General features: G+C 44.7%; 2 protein-coding genes across 3 annotated transcripts in view; both read right to left on the bottom strand.

Annotated features, from left to right (window-relative positions):
* Positions 1-6: 6 nt before the first annotated feature.
* mypn (myopalladin) lies at positions 7-16,017 on the bottom strand. Of its 2 annotated transcripts, XM_035664067.1 has the most exons (21): positions 15,756-16,017; positions 13,128-14,216; positions 8,783-8,958; positions 8,653-8,704; positions 8,162-8,567; positions 8,004-8,078; positions 7,782-7,923; positions 7,097-7,120; positions 6,610-6,726; positions 5,737-6,517; positions 4,039-5,094; positions 3,820-3,952; positions 3,007-3,084; positions 1,861-2,082; positions 1,626-1,775; positions 1,461-1,540; positions 1,126-1,252; positions 837-1,044; positions 567-732; positions 328-461; positions 7-225 (listed from the first exon to the last, which is right to left on the bottom strand). In XM_035664067.1, the coding sequence occupies exons 2-21, from the start codon at positions 14,213-14,215 to the stop codon at positions 47-49; spliced, it is 5,394 nt and encodes a 1,797-aa protein (XP_035519960.1). In that variant the 5' UTR covers position 14,216; positions 15,756-16,017; the 3' UTR covers positions 7-46. The 2 variants fall into 2 exon arrangements, with proteins under 2 accessions (XP_035519960.1, XP_035519961.1); XM_035664068.1 differs by lacking the exon at positions 3,007-3,084.
* Positions 16,018-18,056: 2,039 nt separating this feature from the next.
* cacul1 (CDK2 associated cullin domain 1) overlaps positions 18,057-20,485 on the bottom strand; it is a 3,327-nt gene continuing 898 nt past the window's right edge. The window contains 15 exon segments of the mRNA XM_035663778.1: positions 18,057-18,201; positions 18,285-18,340; positions 18,342-18,398; positions 18,401-18,437; positions 18,691-18,796; positions 18,931-18,967; positions 18,969-19,037; positions 19,130-19,180; positions 19,183-19,227; positions 19,319-19,327; positions 19,329-19,397; positions 19,400-19,422; positions 19,508-19,586; positions 19,588-19,651; positions 20,191-20,215. Of these exon segments, the coding sequence (XP_035519671.1) occupies positions 18,057-18,201; positions 18,285-18,340; positions 18,342-18,398; positions 18,401-18,437; positions 18,691-18,796; positions 18,931-18,967; positions 18,969-19,037; positions 19,130-19,180; positions 19,183-19,227; positions 19,319-19,327; positions 19,329-19,397; positions 19,400-19,422; positions 19,508-19,586; positions 19,588-19,651; positions 20,191-20,215 (872 nt within the window).

Genomic DNA, 20,485 nt, shown 5'->3' with positions numbered 1-20,485 from the left:
GGGGGGGGGGGGGGGGGTCACCATGCTGGAGTGTTTGCAGACTCGCTCAAAGCTCCTCGCTCTCTAGCATGACCTCCGGAGGGGAGCTGGAGAACAGGATGGGGCTGGTGTCCGACGTGGGGAAAGCCGACTTGATGTCGAGCCCCTGGCCCGTCAGAGCTGCGTAGCGGCTGCCTGTGCGCTGAGCCTTCTTCATGGGTGCGGGGATGCTCTGATGCCACTGTGCTAAAGGTGCAGCAGATAGCTAGTATTACTACTTATAGAGACTAGAAATATGGCACATGTCTTAATAAAGCTGATAGAAACACAGCTATACAGAATATTAACCATAGATATCAAGCCTGCAGGTGCAGGATACAATTCCAGCTTCATTTTTTGCTGACACCGTGTACCAGCCAGCATCGTCCTTTCTTGTTGGCTGGATGAGGAGACACACGTATCCTGTCGCATCCTGGGTCATGCTGAAATAAACAGATAATGGAGAATTCATTCCAGTTCTCACAGAGATCTTTGAGACTGTTAGGTTACACTACTGATGCACAGGGAGGCTCAGAACTCCTACTAACCTGATTCTGTCCTTAGTTTTAGGAATAGTATCATTGTCTTTCTTCCAGAAGATAACCGGAGGAGGCATACCTACAACCCGACACTCCAGCCGGACTGGAGTTCCCTCAGGAATACCCATGTTCTGCAGCTTCTCCAAGAACTGGGGAGGGTGCTTCATCTCTTTCTCTAAAGTGGACGGGACTTAAATTACTGGAACTTCCAAACGAGGAATGAGACATCAACACCAAAGTATTCAAAATTATTTAGCATCGATTATATTCGGTCCTTACCCACAACTTTCAGTTCTAGATTAAAGGAACTCTGCCCGGCTTTGTTGCTTGCAATACACGTGTACGTGCCAGCGTCGTTCTGCGTCAGAGGGTCGATGACCAGAGAATGGATGCCATTCTCCCGCACCAACATCTTGTGGCAAAGGTCTGGGTAGATTGGCCTCCCGTTGACCAACCACATCAGCTCAGGGTTGGGGAGGCCACTCACCTGGAAGACAAAAAACGTGTTAAAACGAAGGTGAGGGGAAAAAATGTGAGACTGTATTTCACGCCCGGACCTGCTGCCTACCTTACAGTCCAGTCTACACAATCTTCCCTCATGAGCCAGCATGTCCCCTGGAGCCTGGAGGAAGTGAGGCCGGAAAAAGCGCTCCTGGGTTTGCTCGCTTTCGACTTCCTGTATGCGGGTTCGCACCCTGAAAAACACGACGAGGTGTTACGTTAACGCTTTGACATCAATCTGTGTCGGTCTTTGTCACGGTGCATTTTTAGTGTAGCTGGATACACGAGCCCGAAAATATAATTATTATCAGTGGGTAAAAATCAGTAATCGGCCGGTTCCTCGTGCTGCAGAGGGATTCTTCTTACCTCTGCAGGTCACACTGCACACTCAGTCCTGCTCACCTCTGAGAGTGAATAGGTGTCAGTCGGTTTCGCGGAGGTCCGGTTTGGACTATCAGATGACCCGAGCAGCTGATTCGTCCCTGATGGTCATTAAACATCAAGATCAGATTCCACAGCTGGAGTAAAAGGTGTTGACAACCAGCAAGCTGAGCGGTGAAGTATTACCTGTGGATTAGCTGCCATGATGGTGTAGTTGCCATCATCATCGTTGGTCGTGGACTCGATATGTAAAGCGCAGGTCCCATCCCCCTCTCTTATCTTCTTGTAATGGACGTTCTTCCTCAAGATCTGCTTGCCATCCTTGAACCAGTAAACCTGATGAGAGATGTGACGGATTAATGTAAGGGGATGTGATCCAGCTGTCGTTGGTTGATGATCAGCACAGTTGTTGACCTCTCACCTTTGGAACAGGGACTCCCAGTATTTTACATGACAACGTGACGGGCACTCCCTCCATCGCTCTGAAGTTCTTCAGTTTCTTGTCAAATATGGGTGCGATGCATCTTCCTGTCGGGACGTCATCGTGCTGCACCTCATCGTCCGACTCCTCCACTGGCGTTCGCTCCAATCGGAATTCAATCTCGCTCATTAGTCTCTGCTCAAAATTGGACACTTTGTACTCCTGGAAAAGGAAAACCACTACGTAAAAGTCATCGCCACAAGCCGCATTACTGCGTGCACCATCTGTCTTTGTTTCCCTGAAAGCTGGTGACTACAACATCATGCATGTATTGTACGTGAACATATTTAGATAAGCAATAAATGCTCTTGGAGAGGTATGCAATTATCAGGAACACGAGACAACGTGCATCTGTTTACCATGTAGTGGTATTAAAGTACAATCTGCAACTCAAATCTCAAAAAACAAAAACTGATTTTGACTTTAAACCACTTGATGATAAACCAAACAACTAAAAAATAAGGCTGAAGGTAAAACAGAGAACAGTGGAGGTGAACTGCAGAGAAGTATCTATCTATCTATCTATCTTATCGCTATCTATCTATCTATCTATTATTCTATCTATCGATCTATCTATCGATCTATCTATCCACTTTTAACACCTTATTTCATTCATACCAGGAACCTCTTTAAGCTTTTCCACCTATTGAAAGACAAAGACAGAACTATATGTGTTGGATATGTGCAGGTTTGTGAGTTGAGGTCTTATTTTGTCAGAAAAGTGTTACGAAGAAGGAAAATCTTTTGGAAAAAATCTGAAATGCAAACAGGAAAGAAAAGGGGCTGCAGGCTTCAGTGGGGAAAAATGAGTTAACTTATAACTGGAGAATATTTCATTACACCACATTTCATTAGTTTATGAATTAATTTGATGAACTTGAACTCTAAAATATGTTTTTCAGATTATTAGTGCAGGTTATATATTAGTTAACAGAAGCTTGAATGCTTGATTAGAGGTATCGATTAACCGAGGTATTCAGATAAGTATGTGAGAGTATCCAAAGTTTCCGAATCTCGGCCTTAAACATTTGAATAACCCATTCAGCCTCGAGCAAAGCAGTGCTTGGGACGGGAGGATCCTTGTACCTCATCATAGTTAATGACAGTAGCAGGAATGTTTGGTCCAAGGGGTCTGCTCGCTGTTTTCCCCTCAATACTCCGCTTCTATGAGAGGATAGGGATGGATGATGAACACCAACAAAAGACACATGACACACAAGCTGTTGTTGTTAGCATGCGTATGTTGTTACGGTACATGGACGCACAATGATGAATAACTGAATGACTGGGGAGGGAATAGTGGCTGCCGCTCTACTGAACCGAGGCAAGTTCTTTGATGATTTTAAAATATCTGTCATCTTACAGTCATCTTACAATCAATACATAAAGTAGAAAGCAGAATGTAAAGTCATCCTTAAAAGTATAGAAAAGCTAGATTGCAACAGTTGGTTAGTTAGAAATTAGCGATCACATACCTCCATGTCAACAAACTGGTCATTTATTGACATTGATATTCACACAGTAGTCTAATATAACTGAGCAGGGATGTAATGGAGGCTGGACCCGCCTTTATTTACTCTGTTTTTATATAAAGTCATGACTCAGCACTGGACTTAAAAGGTCCAGGCTGATTTAAAGCAGTGGTGTTGAGCCATTTTTAACCCACAAAATGCAGATTTTCATAAATTTGGGAATAGTGTCAGTCATATAATTCAGTTTACAGCTTAAACAACATGTTTAGGGTGGAGTAATCTCTTTAAAGTATTCAGTGGAGCCACCTTTTGTCTTATTTTAAGTAGTTGTTGAATTGTTATTGGGCTTATTCACCATTACATCACCGCAACTGAAGCAGTCAAAAAAAAGAGGAATCAATAAGAGCTGCAGATCTGGAGTCGTTACCTGTTGATGTGCAAATTGCGGAGTATCGTCTTTCGATCGAAGCTTTTTCTCAATGTCGAGGATGAGAAGTTCTTTGCTTTCACGAATGTCTTCAGTTGACTGGAAGCGCACTTTTGGTACGGTCTTTTTTAGCCTGAAGAGATAGGAGGGAAAAGTGTATTAGAGCAAGAGACAGTTTACAAATCTAACGAGGATCGTAGTCTGTCAGAGTGGGTGTACCCTAAAGGAGCTCCCCTGGGCAGACCCATGGAGTTGGTGGGCTGACTCGGGGTCAGGGATGGCAGCACGGAGCTCAGGAACGCCACAGGGTTTTGAATGGGACTCGGGGTGGAGCTGCTGGAGGTGGGAGAGGAGGCCTGCGGAGGCGACTGGGCTCGTACAGCGAACATGCTGTTCATGAACGCCGCCGACAACGGTGTGGGCGAGGACACGAGGGACGGAGGGCTGGTGGGAGACTTGAGCACCCTCGTGGGGAAGGTCCTGGGTGGCGGGGAGAATGGCGGGAGAGTCGGGGAGCTCGCCGCGGAGGAGTTGAGCTCGGCGGCGAGCTCGTGGAGCAGAGGCACTGGTGATTCTGTTGGGGAAGGACTCCTGACTGGGGAGAAGGTCTGAGCAGCTATGAACTCTTTAGGCCGGGCGTAGTTGAAGGTGTTGGAGGTGGCGGAGAGGTTCAAGAGGGAGGCGTGGGTGCTTCTCAGAAGAGCAGCGGGAGATGTGATCTGCTGCAAGGCGGAGATTGAATCAGAAGGGGCTGTGCTAAACACTGGGGCGGGAGGAGAGTAAAACTGGGGTGTTGGTGCAGTTCTGGAGAGAGCTGCGGGGGACAGGTTGAGGTGGGAGGCATGGATGGTGTTCATCTGGGTTACAGGAGCTATACTGAAAGGAGGAGCTGTTTTCAGTTGTGGGGCAGGTGGAGGGGAGGTCACCAGTGAGGAAGTCTTTAGCTGAGGAATCGGAGGAGGGGAGCTCACAGGAGGAGCAGCAGAAGTGTTGACAAGGGGTGAAAAGGTGGTGTTGAGTGTTGGGGCAGAGGGGGCCGTCTGCTGGGCGGGCATCGTGGTGTTAAGATAGGACTGGAAAGGTGGCGGATTGGGTTCGCGGTGTATTCTGGGTGACCACGGCGGACTTTCGTGGTAGCTTTGGACCTCAGGCTGGATCTGGACCTGGATCGGTGGGTGGGACTGAGGCTGGACGTGAGTTTGGGTCTGAGGTTCGGTATCCTGCTGCTGCTCCATGAGGACCTGGTTGTGCAGAAGCTGGAGCTGGGCTGGGTCCCTGTTTGATAAAAGCAGAACACAAAGTTACGACCACCCCCCTAAAAAAAAAAAAAATGACACTATACATGGTGAAAATTAGAGAGGCTCAGAGCACCGCTGTCATAAATTACGTCCATGCGGTAAACCCCAGCAGGAATGAGCCAAAGTCAGCATGAAGAATACTCTGCCCTTTTATGGGCTACCAACAAGTAGCCTACAAACAAAACACTGGCCAAGCTCGAGACACTTTCAGCTTTCATTCTAAACACTTCGCCGTTATTTATAATCAGATCGCTGCAAATTTAATCAGACTCAACAATACGGGACAAACTGTGATATTTATCTTTGTGTTTTAAAATCACGCCGTGTGCAAAAACAGCAGCTAATCAAACCTCACGAGGTTTCATTAAGAGCATTCTCTAAAAACATCTGATGAATATAAATGCATAGAAGTAGACTCACAAATAGAAAACGCCATCCTTTGTTTTAGAAAGTTGGAAGGTCCACATTTGAGGTCCGTATGCATTTATTCATGAATTGCAACTGATTACAGCTGCTAGTCGAGCCAGTGGAAGAGGAACCTCCCACCTCTCGATACAGAACAAACCCACCTACACAATCTCTTCCTCACACTACACTCTGCCTTCCTGAGACTACTCACAGTTTGGGTTTAGCCCGTACGGGTGGCGGTTCTTTGTTGAGTGACATCTGATTGATGTCTTCATCAGACGGACTAGATGCGTCCCTCTGTTCATCCTCCTCATCCTCAGGCAGTCTGAAGTGCACGCGCAGACCGACTCTGGAGCTGGAGCGCGAGTCTTTGTGGTTCGTCAAGGTGCCCGTCTTTAGGCAGGAGTTGGGAGGGGGGTCGGGGAGGGGCACCACGATGGGGCTCCCGTTCTGATGGTTTGGGGTCCCCTTAAATTTGGGGCCCGTGTCTGACGATGTCACTGAAGGTTTGGACGATTCCTGATCAGCTGAAGTCTCAAACGCAGGTGGAGACGTGAAGGGTTTCAGGTACGAGAGCACCGGTCCGCTCTGTGGTTCTGGACGCGCTCCACTGGATCCATTAGGGCCCTGGTGGAGGTAGAAAGGGTCTAAGTTTGGGGTGCTGGTGCTGCGAGAGTTGAGGCCGGAGCTGCTGCTGTTCAGGCTGGAGGGTTCTAGACTGGGTAGACTGGTGCGGAGGGGGTCCGGACGCAGCATGCTGGAGCTGTGGGGGTCCAGACGGAGGGTGCTGGTGTTTAAGGGGTCCAGGCGTAAGGTGCTGGAGACGAGCGGGTCCAGGCGGATGGTGCTGGAGTGGGGCTTGATGCTGTTGGTCACAGTAACCTCTGGTTGAGGGATTAAAGTGGGAGCTAATGGGGAAGGTTCTTGGACTCGACTGGGCTCCACCATTAAACTGGTGAAAGGCCTCACGTGGTTGCTGTTGCTGCCATTGCCTGGTGAGAGTCAGAGAGACAGATGTCAGCAGTGTCAGTGTATTTCAGTAAGAACACATAAACGCTGATGTGAAGTGAAACAGAAGCGTTACCTTTGACCCTCAGTGCAGCAGTGCTGGACACGGTTCCATACTTGTTGCTGGCTGTGCAAGTAAACATCCCAGAATCTTCAGGAAAGACCTCAGCAATGACCAGAGTGCATATTTCCTCTAGAGGTAAAAAAAACAAAAAGTGATACTCACAAAGTCAAGTTGGGTCTTAATACAATGAGTGTTTCAGAAGCCCTGCAGTGAGGTTTCTGTGTGTCACTGAGGCTGAGAGTCTATCTGCAGCTAAAGCAGGTTGAAGTGATCTGCCATGGTGGTTTGATACAGGATGAGAGACTGCCTTATATGGTGCAGAGTCGGGGAAAAAGGAGCCCTGGCTTATGTACAGAAGAAGAGCAGAAGCCTCAGCCAAGGACTATAAACACTTGTGCAGAGTAATATGTACACACTGCAGCATCGTACACAGACAGGCAGCTGCGTCGCTGTGGTCAACCCTTGTTTTTGACAGACGAGGATTTAATGAAATATGTACCTGATTCAGCCGGAGATCTCGGCTCTGAAATGGAAACAAACACAGAAATCATTATGCAACTGCAGTAAAGTTACAGTTTAAGAATAATTATCATCACTGATCATATAACATCATAATTTAATGCAAGATGACTCTTTATTTAATGTTCCTGTAAAGGCAGAATGAGTAGGAAATCCCTTCCTTCTTATTTTTGCCGTCCTTTTTATTAGATAAAACAGCTAAAGACTAAAGACGCAGCGAGTTGGACATGGCCTCAAAGACTCAGGACTCTTTGTACTTATTGATTGGATAAGATTTGATATAAATAAGATTTTTATGTCTCAGGACTCCTTAAAGGACATCCAGACGTCTCTTTTCAAGCAGTGTAAATCTCAAAAACTCAATTTAATCTAGTTTTATTTGCACTGAAAGTAATTTCTTACACTAAATCAGGCAGTTTTAAGCCATTACTAATGTCTGTCTGCGTGTCGAGGTCTCAAAGAAACTTTAAGATTACAGAAATATATTTGAATTAAACTCTTTAAACTGATATATTAATGAAAGAAGCCACGTCAAATGCGTCTGCAGCATAAATCCAAAAGACACAAATCTCTCCCCAATAGACAGATACTTTATTTATCCCGAAAGAAGTTCAACGCATGAATCTCATTTGCACTTTCAGTAAGCAGCAGTGAGCAGGACTTACTCTTCTGCAGGATCCTGAAATCAGGAGAGTCGTCTATGATCTTTCCCTCTCTGTACCAGTCCACTCGAGGTGACGGCATCCCTTTCACGCGGCACTCTAGCACCACCAGCTGGCCTTCAGACGCAAGGAGGTCCTGCAGACTCTGGTGGAACGAGACTTTGTTACATCAGTAAACACGAAACAGACAGTAGCAGTGTGCATCCTTTTTGAGACTGACTCTACCTTTGTGAACACGGGAGCAGCCATGATAGGTTGCCCGTTCAACCCTTGTAGATAGTTGTGGTTGGAGGTTTGACTCTGAAGATGAAAAACATGTTTATTAAAACATATAAAACGAATCATTGCACGCAAATTATGGTGGAAGGAAGCAGCTCTTCTACCTCAGGTTGGGGCGTCGGAGCTGCCAGGACAGGCAGCAGAGACGAGACCACTGAGGTCAAAGGTGTGTCTGCGGCTGCTGCTGTCGGTGTGGATACGACGGAGACGGATGCTGACACCTCCGGACCTTCTGGAAGTTCTGTATCGCCGGGAGGCAAAGCAGGAAACAGCTGCACGGGGAACACGGCGGTGTCCTCCTGAGCTGTGGATGCCACAGGTGTTTTAGGGAGCTCTGGCACTGGAAGTATGGCGACCGATGTCTGGACTGGTAGAGGAGGTTCTGGGATTATTTGGTTGGTTGGTGGAGATGAGAGCTGCTCTGCCGGCTCCTCGCTGGCTGCCGCAGAGTCCTCCTCTTCCGCAGAGAGAGTTTGACTCGATGGCGGAGATAAAGATTGCCTCTGCAGCCTTTGAAAAACCACAGAAGTAAGAATTAGTGTTGTAGTTAATCACACAGATCATTTTAGAGAATAAGAACACAGTAAAAACTCACTGGGCTACATGTTCGAACTGCTGTTCTCCCTCAGAATCCGAAGAGGAGGCACCTGTCGGTTTGAGCAAACGCACTCCGTCATTTATCAGTTTTAACTTCAAAGAGTCGGTGAGAAGGAAAGAAGCATCACCTTCAACATAGATCTCAGCCGACGTGGAGTCAGTGCCATAGAAGTTAGATGCAAAGCACGAGTAGCGTCCCGTATCTTCCTCGAACGCCTCCGCGATGATCAGAGAGTGCAGCTCTCCGTCGGTGACGATCTGAATGTCGGGGCTGTTCTCCAGCTCCTTGCCCTCACAGAACCACCTGTGATCAAACATATACGACAAACGGCTCAGTTTAACTGTCTGCAGGCGTCTTCCAGAGATACAATTTTACAAATCTGTTATTAAAAGTACGTTTTATATGAAAATATGTTGGAGAAAATGGATCCATGTGGAGTTTTTGACCACTACTAGCACTGGCGGCAGTTAAGAAGGTTAGCTGGTACATGGATGTAACCGATGCACGATTTAAAATATTTTAAAAAAGCCAACTTTGCTAGTTTTTATAAGGAATGAAATGTGTTTAACACGTTTGTTAGACCTCAAAGTTACACACTGAATGTTAACATAAACTCCACAGGGCACATTTAAGGTAATTTAATACATTTTCTCAAAGATTTCAGAGAAATTACAAATTGAAACTTGCTGAAAGAGGTAATAAAGCCATTTTGGTGCATCAAATAAATATTGTAACTACTCCATACCTTTTGGTTACAGGTGGAAATTAACTAAATTACTCTGATTATGAAGTTTCATACTCATTTAAACCCTTTAGTGACTTCTTTGTGCCCTTTTCTGCATCCAGTCTGTAGGATTTAGGAGCATCTAGTTGTTTTCTTTCAGTAATCTACTTCTAATACTAGTGACAGCACTGTTATACAACTTAATTATTATTTTCAGTAGGATATTTTAAGCCTCTCCTACCCTTGCTTTAGTATTTACACCCCCACCTTTACACAGTCCTCTCTTTTTCCTTCTATTAACCTCCTGACATTGTTTCTGTGAGCAGGCTGGTACCGTGTTCCCTAATAGTGTCTCTGGCTCGGTGCCGTTCGGTGGAGTTATGCAGGCCGAGAGGAAAACGTCCTGATGAGCGAGCCCTGTCCACAAAACAACCTTAGAGCAACGTGCGAGTAATGAAGTGAGCGAGTAAGGGTATCCGCTTTATTATCTTTTTCCTGGTTGGACTCAAACCGGAGCGTCTAAAGCCAATAATCAATAATCAATAATCTATAATATGTCATATAATCAGGAATAAATGGGCAAAAATCATAATAAAACATACGTGACAAGAAAACCTGTCTGGTTAAAATGATGCATTAGTCCTACTTTGTAACATCTAGTACAGTGGTTCTCAACCTGGAGGTCGGGACCCCCACTAAGGGTCGCCAAAGCTTCATGGAGGGTCGTGAGGCCTTCTTGATTTTAAGGCTTAAAAAAAATATACACAGTAGGACAATATCTATATCTCAGCATCTGGTTCACTTCTGTGAAGAAAAGTAAAGTTAACTTCTTTTAATGAAATAACTAAGTGATGGATATTTCATATTTTATTTAAAACATATATAAAACAACAGTGAACTCAGAAGATTGTGTAAAATGAATTTTGAGATTATTTCCTGTTTAGAGAACTTTTTATACATTTTTCTGTCTGTATTGTATTTTTAAGTCATTTTTAACAATCATACAGATTTAATAGGCTGCTTTTTTTTTTGACAGATTCAGTGTTTTCTTGTTCCTGACCATTGTGCTTTAAGACAATTTATGTTACATTCACTTATAAATATAAAAAGAATAACAATAATTAGACAGATAATTGTATAAAAAGTTCCCTAAGCAGGAAATAATCTGCTCAAAATTCATCCAAAATCACACATTTCACACAAACTTCTTGCAGTTACTGAGTTCACTGTTTGGGTTGATTGTACAGTTTCTGATATAATATAAAATACATCCATAAAAGAAGTCACTGAGTCAGTTAATACATCATATAAATGGGTCCCTTTAAGGAAATAAAGGTTGGGAAACACTGATCTTGTACAGTTGGCAACAGTCTATTGATTCAATGTAAATCTATAATGGTGAACCTCTAACTTTCTCTGACCGGCAACATTGGCAGCAGCCTCCACGTCGAAGAGCGACCTACGTCTATTCTGAGCGGATGAGGCACTGATGCTTTAATAAAAACCAGCCCACAAACAAACAGGAATGAGGTGATGTGTTACTCTCTGGCAAGACGTCATCACACAACCATAAATCACGTCCAGCGCTTTCAACGAGCTCATGAATCAACTACACGGAAAGACTTGTTAAAATAAATATGCAGGCAAAGAACTCCCTACATTATCTCTGGAGAGGAATCCATTTAAGCTTCGGCATTTTAAAATAATCCCGCTGCTTCCAGTAAGAACACTGGAGTTACTGATACTCGACACAACACGAGGCTGGAATGTGCTGCGAGTGTTCGGTCATTTCTCATGAGTAAGGGTCTAAATTGAAAGCGTGAGTTGTAGAGGAGTTGGCTGGTCGGTGAGGTAGAGACCCCCAGCTCTCTGCACCTGTCGGGGGGCGATTTTCCCTCCTCTGGACTTCAGAACCGGAGAGGAGATTCCCTCTGGAGCCGGGGAGCTCTGACTGGCTGACCCAGTCGCATACGCAAAAGCCTAAAGATAGAGTCAGAGTACACACAATGCACAGCGCTGCAAACCGATGGGAAACATGAACCCGGCAGCTCTATTTTGACTCCTTGAAGTCAGAGGCAGCAGAAACAAACACACTAAAGACAGTGAAGAGAGATTTGTGTTCACAGTTAAAGCAAACATTCAGACTTTTCCAAGACAAACAAACCCTGTAAAGATATAAACCAACCAATAACCGCATACATCATCTTACCCAGCCTCTCCATGCTTCTGTCAAACGCTCAGCTGGTTCCATTATCAGACGCGACTACAGCTCGCTGTGCCAGTCCAGTCTAAAAATGGCCGAGAGCTACATTCTCACTCCCCCCCCCTCTTTTCTCTGGACAAGTATATGTTAGTGGCTCAACAATGTTCAGCAGGACCAACAAGCCCACAGGCCCCCTCTGGTCCGACACCTCAGCTTCACATCAGTTCAAGGCTTTGATCCGGGGTTGTAAAACAAACAAAACTACCATAAAAACAAGCAGCAAGAAGAGCTGGAAGAGGCAGAAATGTCCCGTTAGTTTAATGAAAGTATTCCGCTTTACTTTGATACTGAAATAAAATCACTGAACGCTATAAAAGATGTACATTCTCGTCACATTTACGACTGCAGATAGACGACATCCTGGTAAGAATCTGATGGTATATGAGAGTTAATGTGATTATCTTTTTGTCCAGGACCATAAAACCAGCCCCCCCCCCCCCCCCACCAACCAGGAACACACACCTACGCAGACACACACTCACACCGTTCACAATCAGCTGTTGGATATCATCACACGTCACTTCTGTCCGGGAGCGCCGAGAAAAAACAAAACAGCATCAATCTTCTGAACAGACATCGATTGTTTAAACAACAGAGAGTCGGATTAATGCCGATATCCTTATTAACATCAATACTAATAATATAACCATTCATAATATTAATTATTGGTATATAAATATGGGTTTATCTTAATGTTACATAAATTATCTAACACACCCAGAAAACACATTATACCCCCTGTGATCCTTTTAAATTTGGGTTAATTGACTATAAAGACAAACATTTCTAACTATCAGCGCTCTCCTGGTGGACAATACTGACCTGACAGCGTTTCCCACATTACCTTCAAAACAATATACCTATATTATAATATCATATATAATATATATATATAATATATTATATATATATAATATATATATATATATAAAAATTTCATATGATAAGTTTCTGTGTGATCATAACATTAAAAGTAATCAATATGAAAAAATAACTACAGCTGACTTCCATCTAAAGTTAAAGTTGAAAATGTCCACTTAAGTACAAAGTATTATTAGCAAAATGTACTTAAAGTTTAAAAATAAAAGTACTTATAATTCAGTAAATTGGCCCATTTCAGTGTTATAGATATTATATTATTGGGTTACTATAATGCATTAATGTTTTACTGTTACTTTTATATGCTGTTTAATCTATAAACATTCATTATAAGTTATAAGATCATCGAATGTTTTGTGTAGAAAATCTTCATTTTGAAGGAACTTGTAACTAAAGCTTTCAAATAAATGTAGAGAAGTAAAAAGTTAAACATAAGTACCATAATACAAGTACAGATATACTACATTGATGCAGCAGTACTTGAGTAAATGTACTTAGTTACCTTCTATCAGTCCCTCAAACAACTAAAGGTCACATCCTTCATCACTGACACACCTCAGAGCCTCGTCTCTTCTCTGAATCATCTAATATCTTCTGGTTTCTTACCGGACTTCAGGAACAGGGAGTCCTCTAACGATGCAGTCCAACTGGACCTTGCTGCCCTCCGGGACCTCCCTGCTTTTCAGTTTCTGGATGAAATGAGGAGGCTCACACACGGGCTCCACTGGATATGTAGTTTCTGTCAGGGCACAGCTTCCAGCCTCCTCCTGCTCCTCCTGCTCCTCCCGGGTAACAGAGTCGTACTGCTGCTCCTCAGTAATCCTGCAGTCCTGAAACTCCACGTGCCCAATCCCAGAGTCCAGCTGGACCTGTGGTTGGTGGCTCACAGCGGGGCCGGGTCTCTCCCTCTGCTCCTCCACGGGCGCGGCGCTGCGCTCCCTGTTGTCTGGGCCCAGCGGATAAACGGCCCCGTCGATCTGGCTCTTGTTCGGGGTCCTGCTCCGGTGGGTTTTGCACGCTCTCGGGCGAACCCGCTTGGAGCTGTTGGCCTTGAAGAGAGAGGAGAGCTCCTCGATGAAGTCTGCTGCCTTGTTGAGGAACTCCTTCTTGGACTGGGTCTCCGGCCCGTACGGGGCCCCCGTCCTCCCCGCCCTGTTGAAGTCGTTGAATCCCTCACTGGCGTCGCTGCTGTTCCCGGTCGTGTTTTCCTGCAGCGCCGGCGCTTTGTGCATCTTTCTGTCCGATGTGAATGTTGTGTGTGTCGCTGCTGGCGGTTCTTTGAGCTCAGGGAGTGGCTGGGTGAAGGGCAGCGAGGAGGGGGCGGCAACAGGAGCAGGAGAGGGGCTCGCCATGGGAGCAGACGGGGGTTCAGAGAAAGAGGTTAACGGTACGACGGAGGCCTTGACCTCTGCCCTCTCCTCGCGAGGCTCATGTCCGATGGCCTGACAGGCCAGGTTCACGCTCTTATCCAGCTCCTCTTGGCTCAAGAAGGCCGAGAGGTCCGGGAATTGGGGGTCGTGGTGGCCCGCTGAGTCCTCGGCTTTGCCTTTGAGGGACCCGTAGATCTGGAGGCGCGAGGACGAAGCGTCTGAGCGGCTCATCTCGCTGTGGCGCTGCTGGGCTCTGGCCTCCGCCAGGTAGCTCTCTCTTAAGAGCTGAGACAGTGACGGCGGCGGGTCGGTGCTCTCCTGCATGCTGTGGATCAAAGTCCTCAGTTACTTGTTGGAAAAACACTTCACGATTCATATTTGACAGGATTTTTGAGCAGAAGCAGCCGACAATGGTAATGCAGCCAGTGGAAGATCTGATCCTTCTCAGGAAATCAAAACTTGAGAATGACATTTGTTGAGGTCTGTAACAAACTACAGTAAACTACAGTACAGTACTTCATTATAAATCTGTTTGTCACATTTTACCTTCATCAACAAACTGCAGCCTCTGTGATACTGATAATATTTATTTTAATTGTGCAGACTTTGGAAACAGTCTGTTATCACTGTGTTACAAAGCTGTTTCAAAATGTTCACTTTGATGGACGGTATCAATCTAAAAACAGGACAAGAAGTCAAACGATTAGTCGATTAATCAGTCTTATTATTATAATCATTATTAAATGTGAAGATTTACTCCTTTTCTTTGTCTTCTTAGAGAGGAGACTAAATATCTTTGGGGTTTCCACTTGGGTTGTGGGAAAGTGTCAAAGGGTGATTTCACCATTGATTGATTTGTTTTTAACAGAACGAGTTGATTGAGAAACTATCTGGCAGATTAATCGTCCTAATGAGCAGCAATGTAAAGTATATACGACTTCATCATCCGTCAGATAAAACATTTAAGTTGACGTCTAACAGACCTTCAAATGACAAAGAGCTTGTTGTTTTTATATATCTGATACATCCAGCAGAGTTAATAACTCGTATACTGATGCGCCTCGCTTTAATATCACACTCAGTGTTCGGTTGAAGAAATCCTGTGTGAAATATCTGGTGCAAAGATAGATCCAGAGTTAAAAACAAGACATATGTTGTAAAAATAACTTTTTATTTTAACCTAATTTCAGTCTGGACGAGGGGATCAGGTTCGTCCTCCGATACCGGATCCGATGGGAGTTTTTTTTTTTGCCCGTGCACCGCAGACCGACACACGTGTGACGTTTAGTCCTTTGCACAACTTTCTGACTCTAAGCATGAGCAAGTTATTGAATCCAGACATGAGATAGGGCACACATATGCTACTGACACTCAAATCAGCGCAATTAAGACACGCAGCAATGCCCTTCCAACGGACCTGAGGCTGCAGCTGTTGTGTACATTAATCCTCTGCAAACAGGCTCCAAGCCCACCAAGTCATATCTAATAATAGCGAGGGAGTCGGTTTACATGAAGAAAATCAACAAAAAAAAAAGAAAAAGAAGCAGCAGCAACCACCTCCCTCATCCTCCTCCTGTGTGCCCTTGTTACCGGGGTTTTTTATCAGCCACAACAATCATTAATCAAAAGTTCACACACAGAACTATAATTATTATAGAAGTTGTTGACTGCTGATAACAAACAGGCCGAGCAGCAGCAGCAACACAACCCAGGCGGGTTAACATAACTCAATTAAAACATTCACACAGGAAGAGATTCCAGGCTCAATGTCAAAAGGTTTTTCTGAGGCTCTGCACAGCGCCAGAGCCCCGATGCCAGAACAGTCAACAGGAGAACAATTAAATTAGGGGGTGGTGTGTTTTACCTTCAGAATAAACCCAGCTGGCCCCCCGTGAAGGACTGGAAAATCCTCCCCCAGAGTGCACCCGTGCTCAAAAGAGGGAGAGATTCCTGGTTCTTCTAGGTTGCCGCCACCTGAGGGGGAAAATCTCGGCCGCCGGCTGCTGCCCAGGACCTTTTCCCGGTTCCGTGGCGCGGCGTTAACCTTGGAGTTTACAGGGAAATATGGAGCCGAGTCGCTAGGGTAACTTGTCACCAGCACAAGTAGCAACATTTGTCAGTGTGGTAGTCGCAGGTTATTTTGGGGAGGCCTGGCCCATGTGTCTGGGTGGCGTCCCCGCTCATTGGCCAGGGGGGGCTGCTGTAAAGGGATTCCTCCTCCAGTGGTCCGTCACACACCTCCATCCTACAGAATTAGAAGCCCCTTGTTGAGCCTCTCTCTCTCTCTCTCTCACACAGCAGATTAACAGCAAGGATTCACTAATGTTGTGTAGAAATAAAGATTTCTTTGCAACGTTTTCTGAAACAGCATTTGAGCCAGGTGGGATTTTATTCACAGTTGTTTTAACATGGATTTCTTTTCTTGTTTTGCAGCGTGTTAAGAGAAAAAGTGATTGAACATAGTACATCCAGTGTTTGGCATCTGCAGTGACTTCATTAGGTTAGTTATAATGCCTTCTCACGGAAGAAAACACACTTTAAACTCTCGAACAGCGAAGAATCACCTGTGTCCCAAGATTAATGAAATTAGTTTATTTGAAAGACAATGAGAACCCTTTTCCAAGACCCACAGACGGAAACAAAAAGCCAGCCTGAGCATCTGTTTACACTTAAAACAGTGTAAGACCGCGTTTCAAATACTTCTATTCAACTGATTCGTTCTGTGACACCGATCACTAAGCGAAGACAAAAACGTTTACATCATCAGACTATACATGTTAGGAACCTTTAATGCAGCAACAAGTAGACGCCAAACAATATTTGCATATCATTTGTTTCTTAAAATCCGAGAAGCATCAGGTTCTGTATATATTTACAGTTTAGAGACGATTAAAGCTAAGGTAGGTAACGCTGGAGAAACTGGAAGCCTCCATTATATACCACGTTATTCTTTTTCCTCCCGAGAGCCTTTTGATTTACGGACCGCTGTCGGGTTTGTAAAGAGAATTTCAACACATTTAAAGATCCAGAGAGTGACGTTCATTAAGGCTCTGTTGGCAGGAATAGATTAAGAGAAGCCAAACGATGTTTTTATTAGTGTATAATCACTTGAAGATAAGAATTGTTGTGTTTTTGTTACCTTCGAATGAGCTGCACTGTTGAACCACCGTGTTTCTACAGCAGCCCAGAGCAGACCAAACCAAAACACCCTGTGACTTAATAATCTGAAACGACCCACTAAATCCTGCACTGGTCACCTACTGTCAGCTACCTTAGCTTTTAAGGTAAGTTGTTGAACCAACTGAAGTGGAAAAGAAAGGAAAAATTGTCAAACATCGTTGTGTGGTTGTCTAAAGCCTTTCCTGCAATCCTACACGCGAGACATTTAAAGTTCGAGCTTGAGACAAAACAAACAAAACCAGAAGCTAACAAAAACTTGTTAGTAATAAAAAAAAGAAAAAACGGGCTCAGCCGCGACTCCAGACAGCGTATATACGTACACCAACGGCCAGTCCAATGCTTTTTTATGTATATTAATGTATAAAAGAAAAACTGCAAATCCTCCTTTGGCCGGCAACAGGAAAATACAATCCGGTTTCCCAAAACAGTAAAAGGCAAACATGAAGAGAAATTATAGTGAGGTGGATCGACAACCGTCTTCCCTCCTCTCGTTCCTCGAATGATCTTTCCCCAAAAAAATCCCCGTCCGTGTTGAAGTGAAGCTCCACTGGGTTCACAGACGGCAGCGGTGAGGACTCCTTGATTTAACACATGGAACAGTAAATTATTAGCAAGGCAATAGAAAGTCTTGAATTAGCCCCAGTCTATTAAAAGAAAGACACTTCCATGTTAAAAGGTTTAGGAAATGAAACCGCGTCCCTCGTTAGGGACAGTCCGCAATCCTGAAGCAGACACACCCAAGAAGGCAGCTCCTTCAAATGAGGAGGAACGTGAAGGGAAACCCGACCGGCGGCGGCGGCAAGCATCCTAAACGAATAACTGAAGCCGCCGTAAACCGGGCAGAGGAAAGCAACCAATGAAAGGGAGTCCGTGTGCTTTTATAGTGCAGTGAGATTAAAGCCGTCTGCTCGGCAACCCCCACCGTCTTGCTTCTCTTTGCTCCTTCAACAGTGTCGTGTGACCTCCGAGTCGAGGGACAGGAAACTCACACCCTTGTTAATTGTGGTAAAAAGATTGCGGGAGCGCCAGCAGTAAGCAAGTTCTGCAACGAATCCCGGCGACGGCGGGCACGGCTGCCTGCTATCAAGGAGCTTCCGTGCGCTGGCCGTTTTCGAGACTTGGTCGGCCTTCTGGGAAACAAAAAACAGACAATCAGTGATTAGAAAGGTGCGAGCCCAAGCTGCGTTTATGAATCCTGGTAACTGAGACTGACCGAGGAAACTGCCGTTCATGGAGAGCTCCCAGCTGCAACTTCTGGTCGTGAAGCCGGGGCGTAGTCGGGCAGCAGAGACTGAAGACTCCACAGCGGAGGGTTTGATTTGGGGAATAAAAGCCGGGAAAGAGAGCCGGCGGCCAACTGGGCCAACTGAAAAGGAGGGAAAAAGAATCTATGAAACTGCTTCTTCTGAATGTCACTAACACTACCGTCTGTTTGGAGAAACCATTTTCCAGGAGCACTTGATTGTATGAGCCCACTTTTGATTAGTCTCCGAGGATATTTGCTCATTAGAAATCAACTCGGCAGGTGTTTCTGTGACTGTAAAAACAAGCCTCTTGAATATCCAGGTTTTGCAGGATGTGTGGGAATAAAGAAGTTTTCCAGGCAGCAGATAGCGAACAACAGCGAGTAGCTCCCTGGTCGGAGGCTGTAGAGGCCTTTACCACACTGCCATTGTAAGAATGGGCTCACTTGAAAGGGCATGGAATGAGCTTCGATGAGGAGAGCTGAAGAAGAACAGAACACAAACAGAAGGCACAAATTTTTAGTCGCCCTGAATAAATAAATAAACCTGGTTTGAGACATAAAGGGAATCTGAATTCGATGTAGGAGACAACCGCTCGAGCATCGGCACTCACGCAAATCAGATGTGTCACGTGGTTCTCTGCGACGTGATCAAGCGAACAGCTTCATCAGATCCTCCCTAGGTCTCTGTTTAAGCTTGGACTCGATGCTATAGAACTTGTTCTGCATACGTTTTATAATGTTTCACTCAGTTTGGCTGCCAGCAGATCCTCGGACGCGTTACACACACAGAAACTTCAATTAAAGAAACCTACCAGTACATTGAACACAGGAACTATACACTGAAAGAGACGCCGTGTACGCGTCCAGCGACAACATTGAAGTTCTCGATGAAGTTCTCAGGTGGACATGGCTGGAAAACAACAAAAACAGCGGTTCAAATAGTTTAGTTTCTTCTTGTGTGCCGTCCTTTAAACAGTTCTCTCGTGTTTGCGTTTGCTTACTTGTAGATGAAGTGGAAACCTTGCTGCAGATGATTCTTATTTTTACCGTCAAACGTTTGTAAAGAAGCTCCGAGTTGCTGACTGACAAACGCACTTGTAGACGTCTAACTAGTTGAGACAGAAAATGGAAAAAAAGGAGGCGTTTCAATTTAGAACACTTGCAAGGTGGGGAAACCAACTGGGGGCAACAGGATCCTCAATGTGCCCCGGCTCAGGTGCTGTGTTCCTGTCATATCTGTGCGTAAGAAACCGAGATGTGGTCTGTGGGAATTCTGGATCAGCAAGACGGGTCGATCGGCCTTCCCAGGTCTTGGCCAGTTTTTTCCGCGTAGTCTTCTCGCCATCGCGTTTCAGGACTGAGCGAAGGAAGATGCCCGTGAACAAAAATCAACCTTCTGAACATCTTAAAAACATCTTTAAAAACACCTTAAAAACACCTTTAAAACTCTTTAAAAACATCTTAAAACACCTTAAAAAAAAGCTCCTTTTAAAACCATCTATTAAAACACCTTAAAAACACCTTTAAAAACCTTAAAACTCTTTAAAAACACTTAAAAGTAAACTGAGCGTGGAGAAGCGGCTTTACTTCTTTTAAATCAAGTTAAGATCGATTCTGTTAATTCACCCTTTATCAGTCATGATTTGGTTTTTTTGTTTGTTTGTTTTGTTGTTTACCCCTTTTGCTTGTTGCCTCCACAGTACGCCAGATATCTCAGCATTGGTTCCTTATATTTCTAGAGAAGTAAAGGTAATGGTGTATATATGTTTTTTATTCAATTCCTGTACAACTCTGCTGTTATAATCTCTTAGTTTTTGACTTTGTTGTTGTTTATTTGTTTGTTTGTTTGTTTACCAACTCACCAAAAACAAACGAAAAAACCATCGCTTGGTTCTGATCTAAAAGTTCAACAGAAATATAATCTGCTCATTTTACAGAAACTAATAATAATATAGTTAAAGATGTGAACTGATGTTGTTATGTTTATGTGTGCCCCCTGATGTGTGGTCGTGTGTGTGTGTGTGTTTGTGCTGCCTGTGGTGGGGCTTGGGTTTTTTTTTTTCGTGTGGGAGTGGGTGCAATGGTGGTGGGTCGGTGGCCAGAGTCTTTTTGTGTGTGTGTGCAGCGGTGTGTGTGTGTGTGTGAGTGGTGGTGCAGGGTGTGGTGTG

The sequence above is a fragment of the Morone saxatilis genome, unplaced genomic scaffold, assembly GCF_004916995.1.
Source record: "Morone saxatilis isolate NCDOM2014 unplaced genomic scaffold, NCSU_SB_2.0 Contig19, whole genome shotgun sequence".
NCBI lineage: Eukaryota > Metazoa > Chordata > Actinopteri > Moronidae > Morone > Morone saxatilis.
This window is presented reverse-complemented; position numbering and strand designations above follow the sequence as displayed.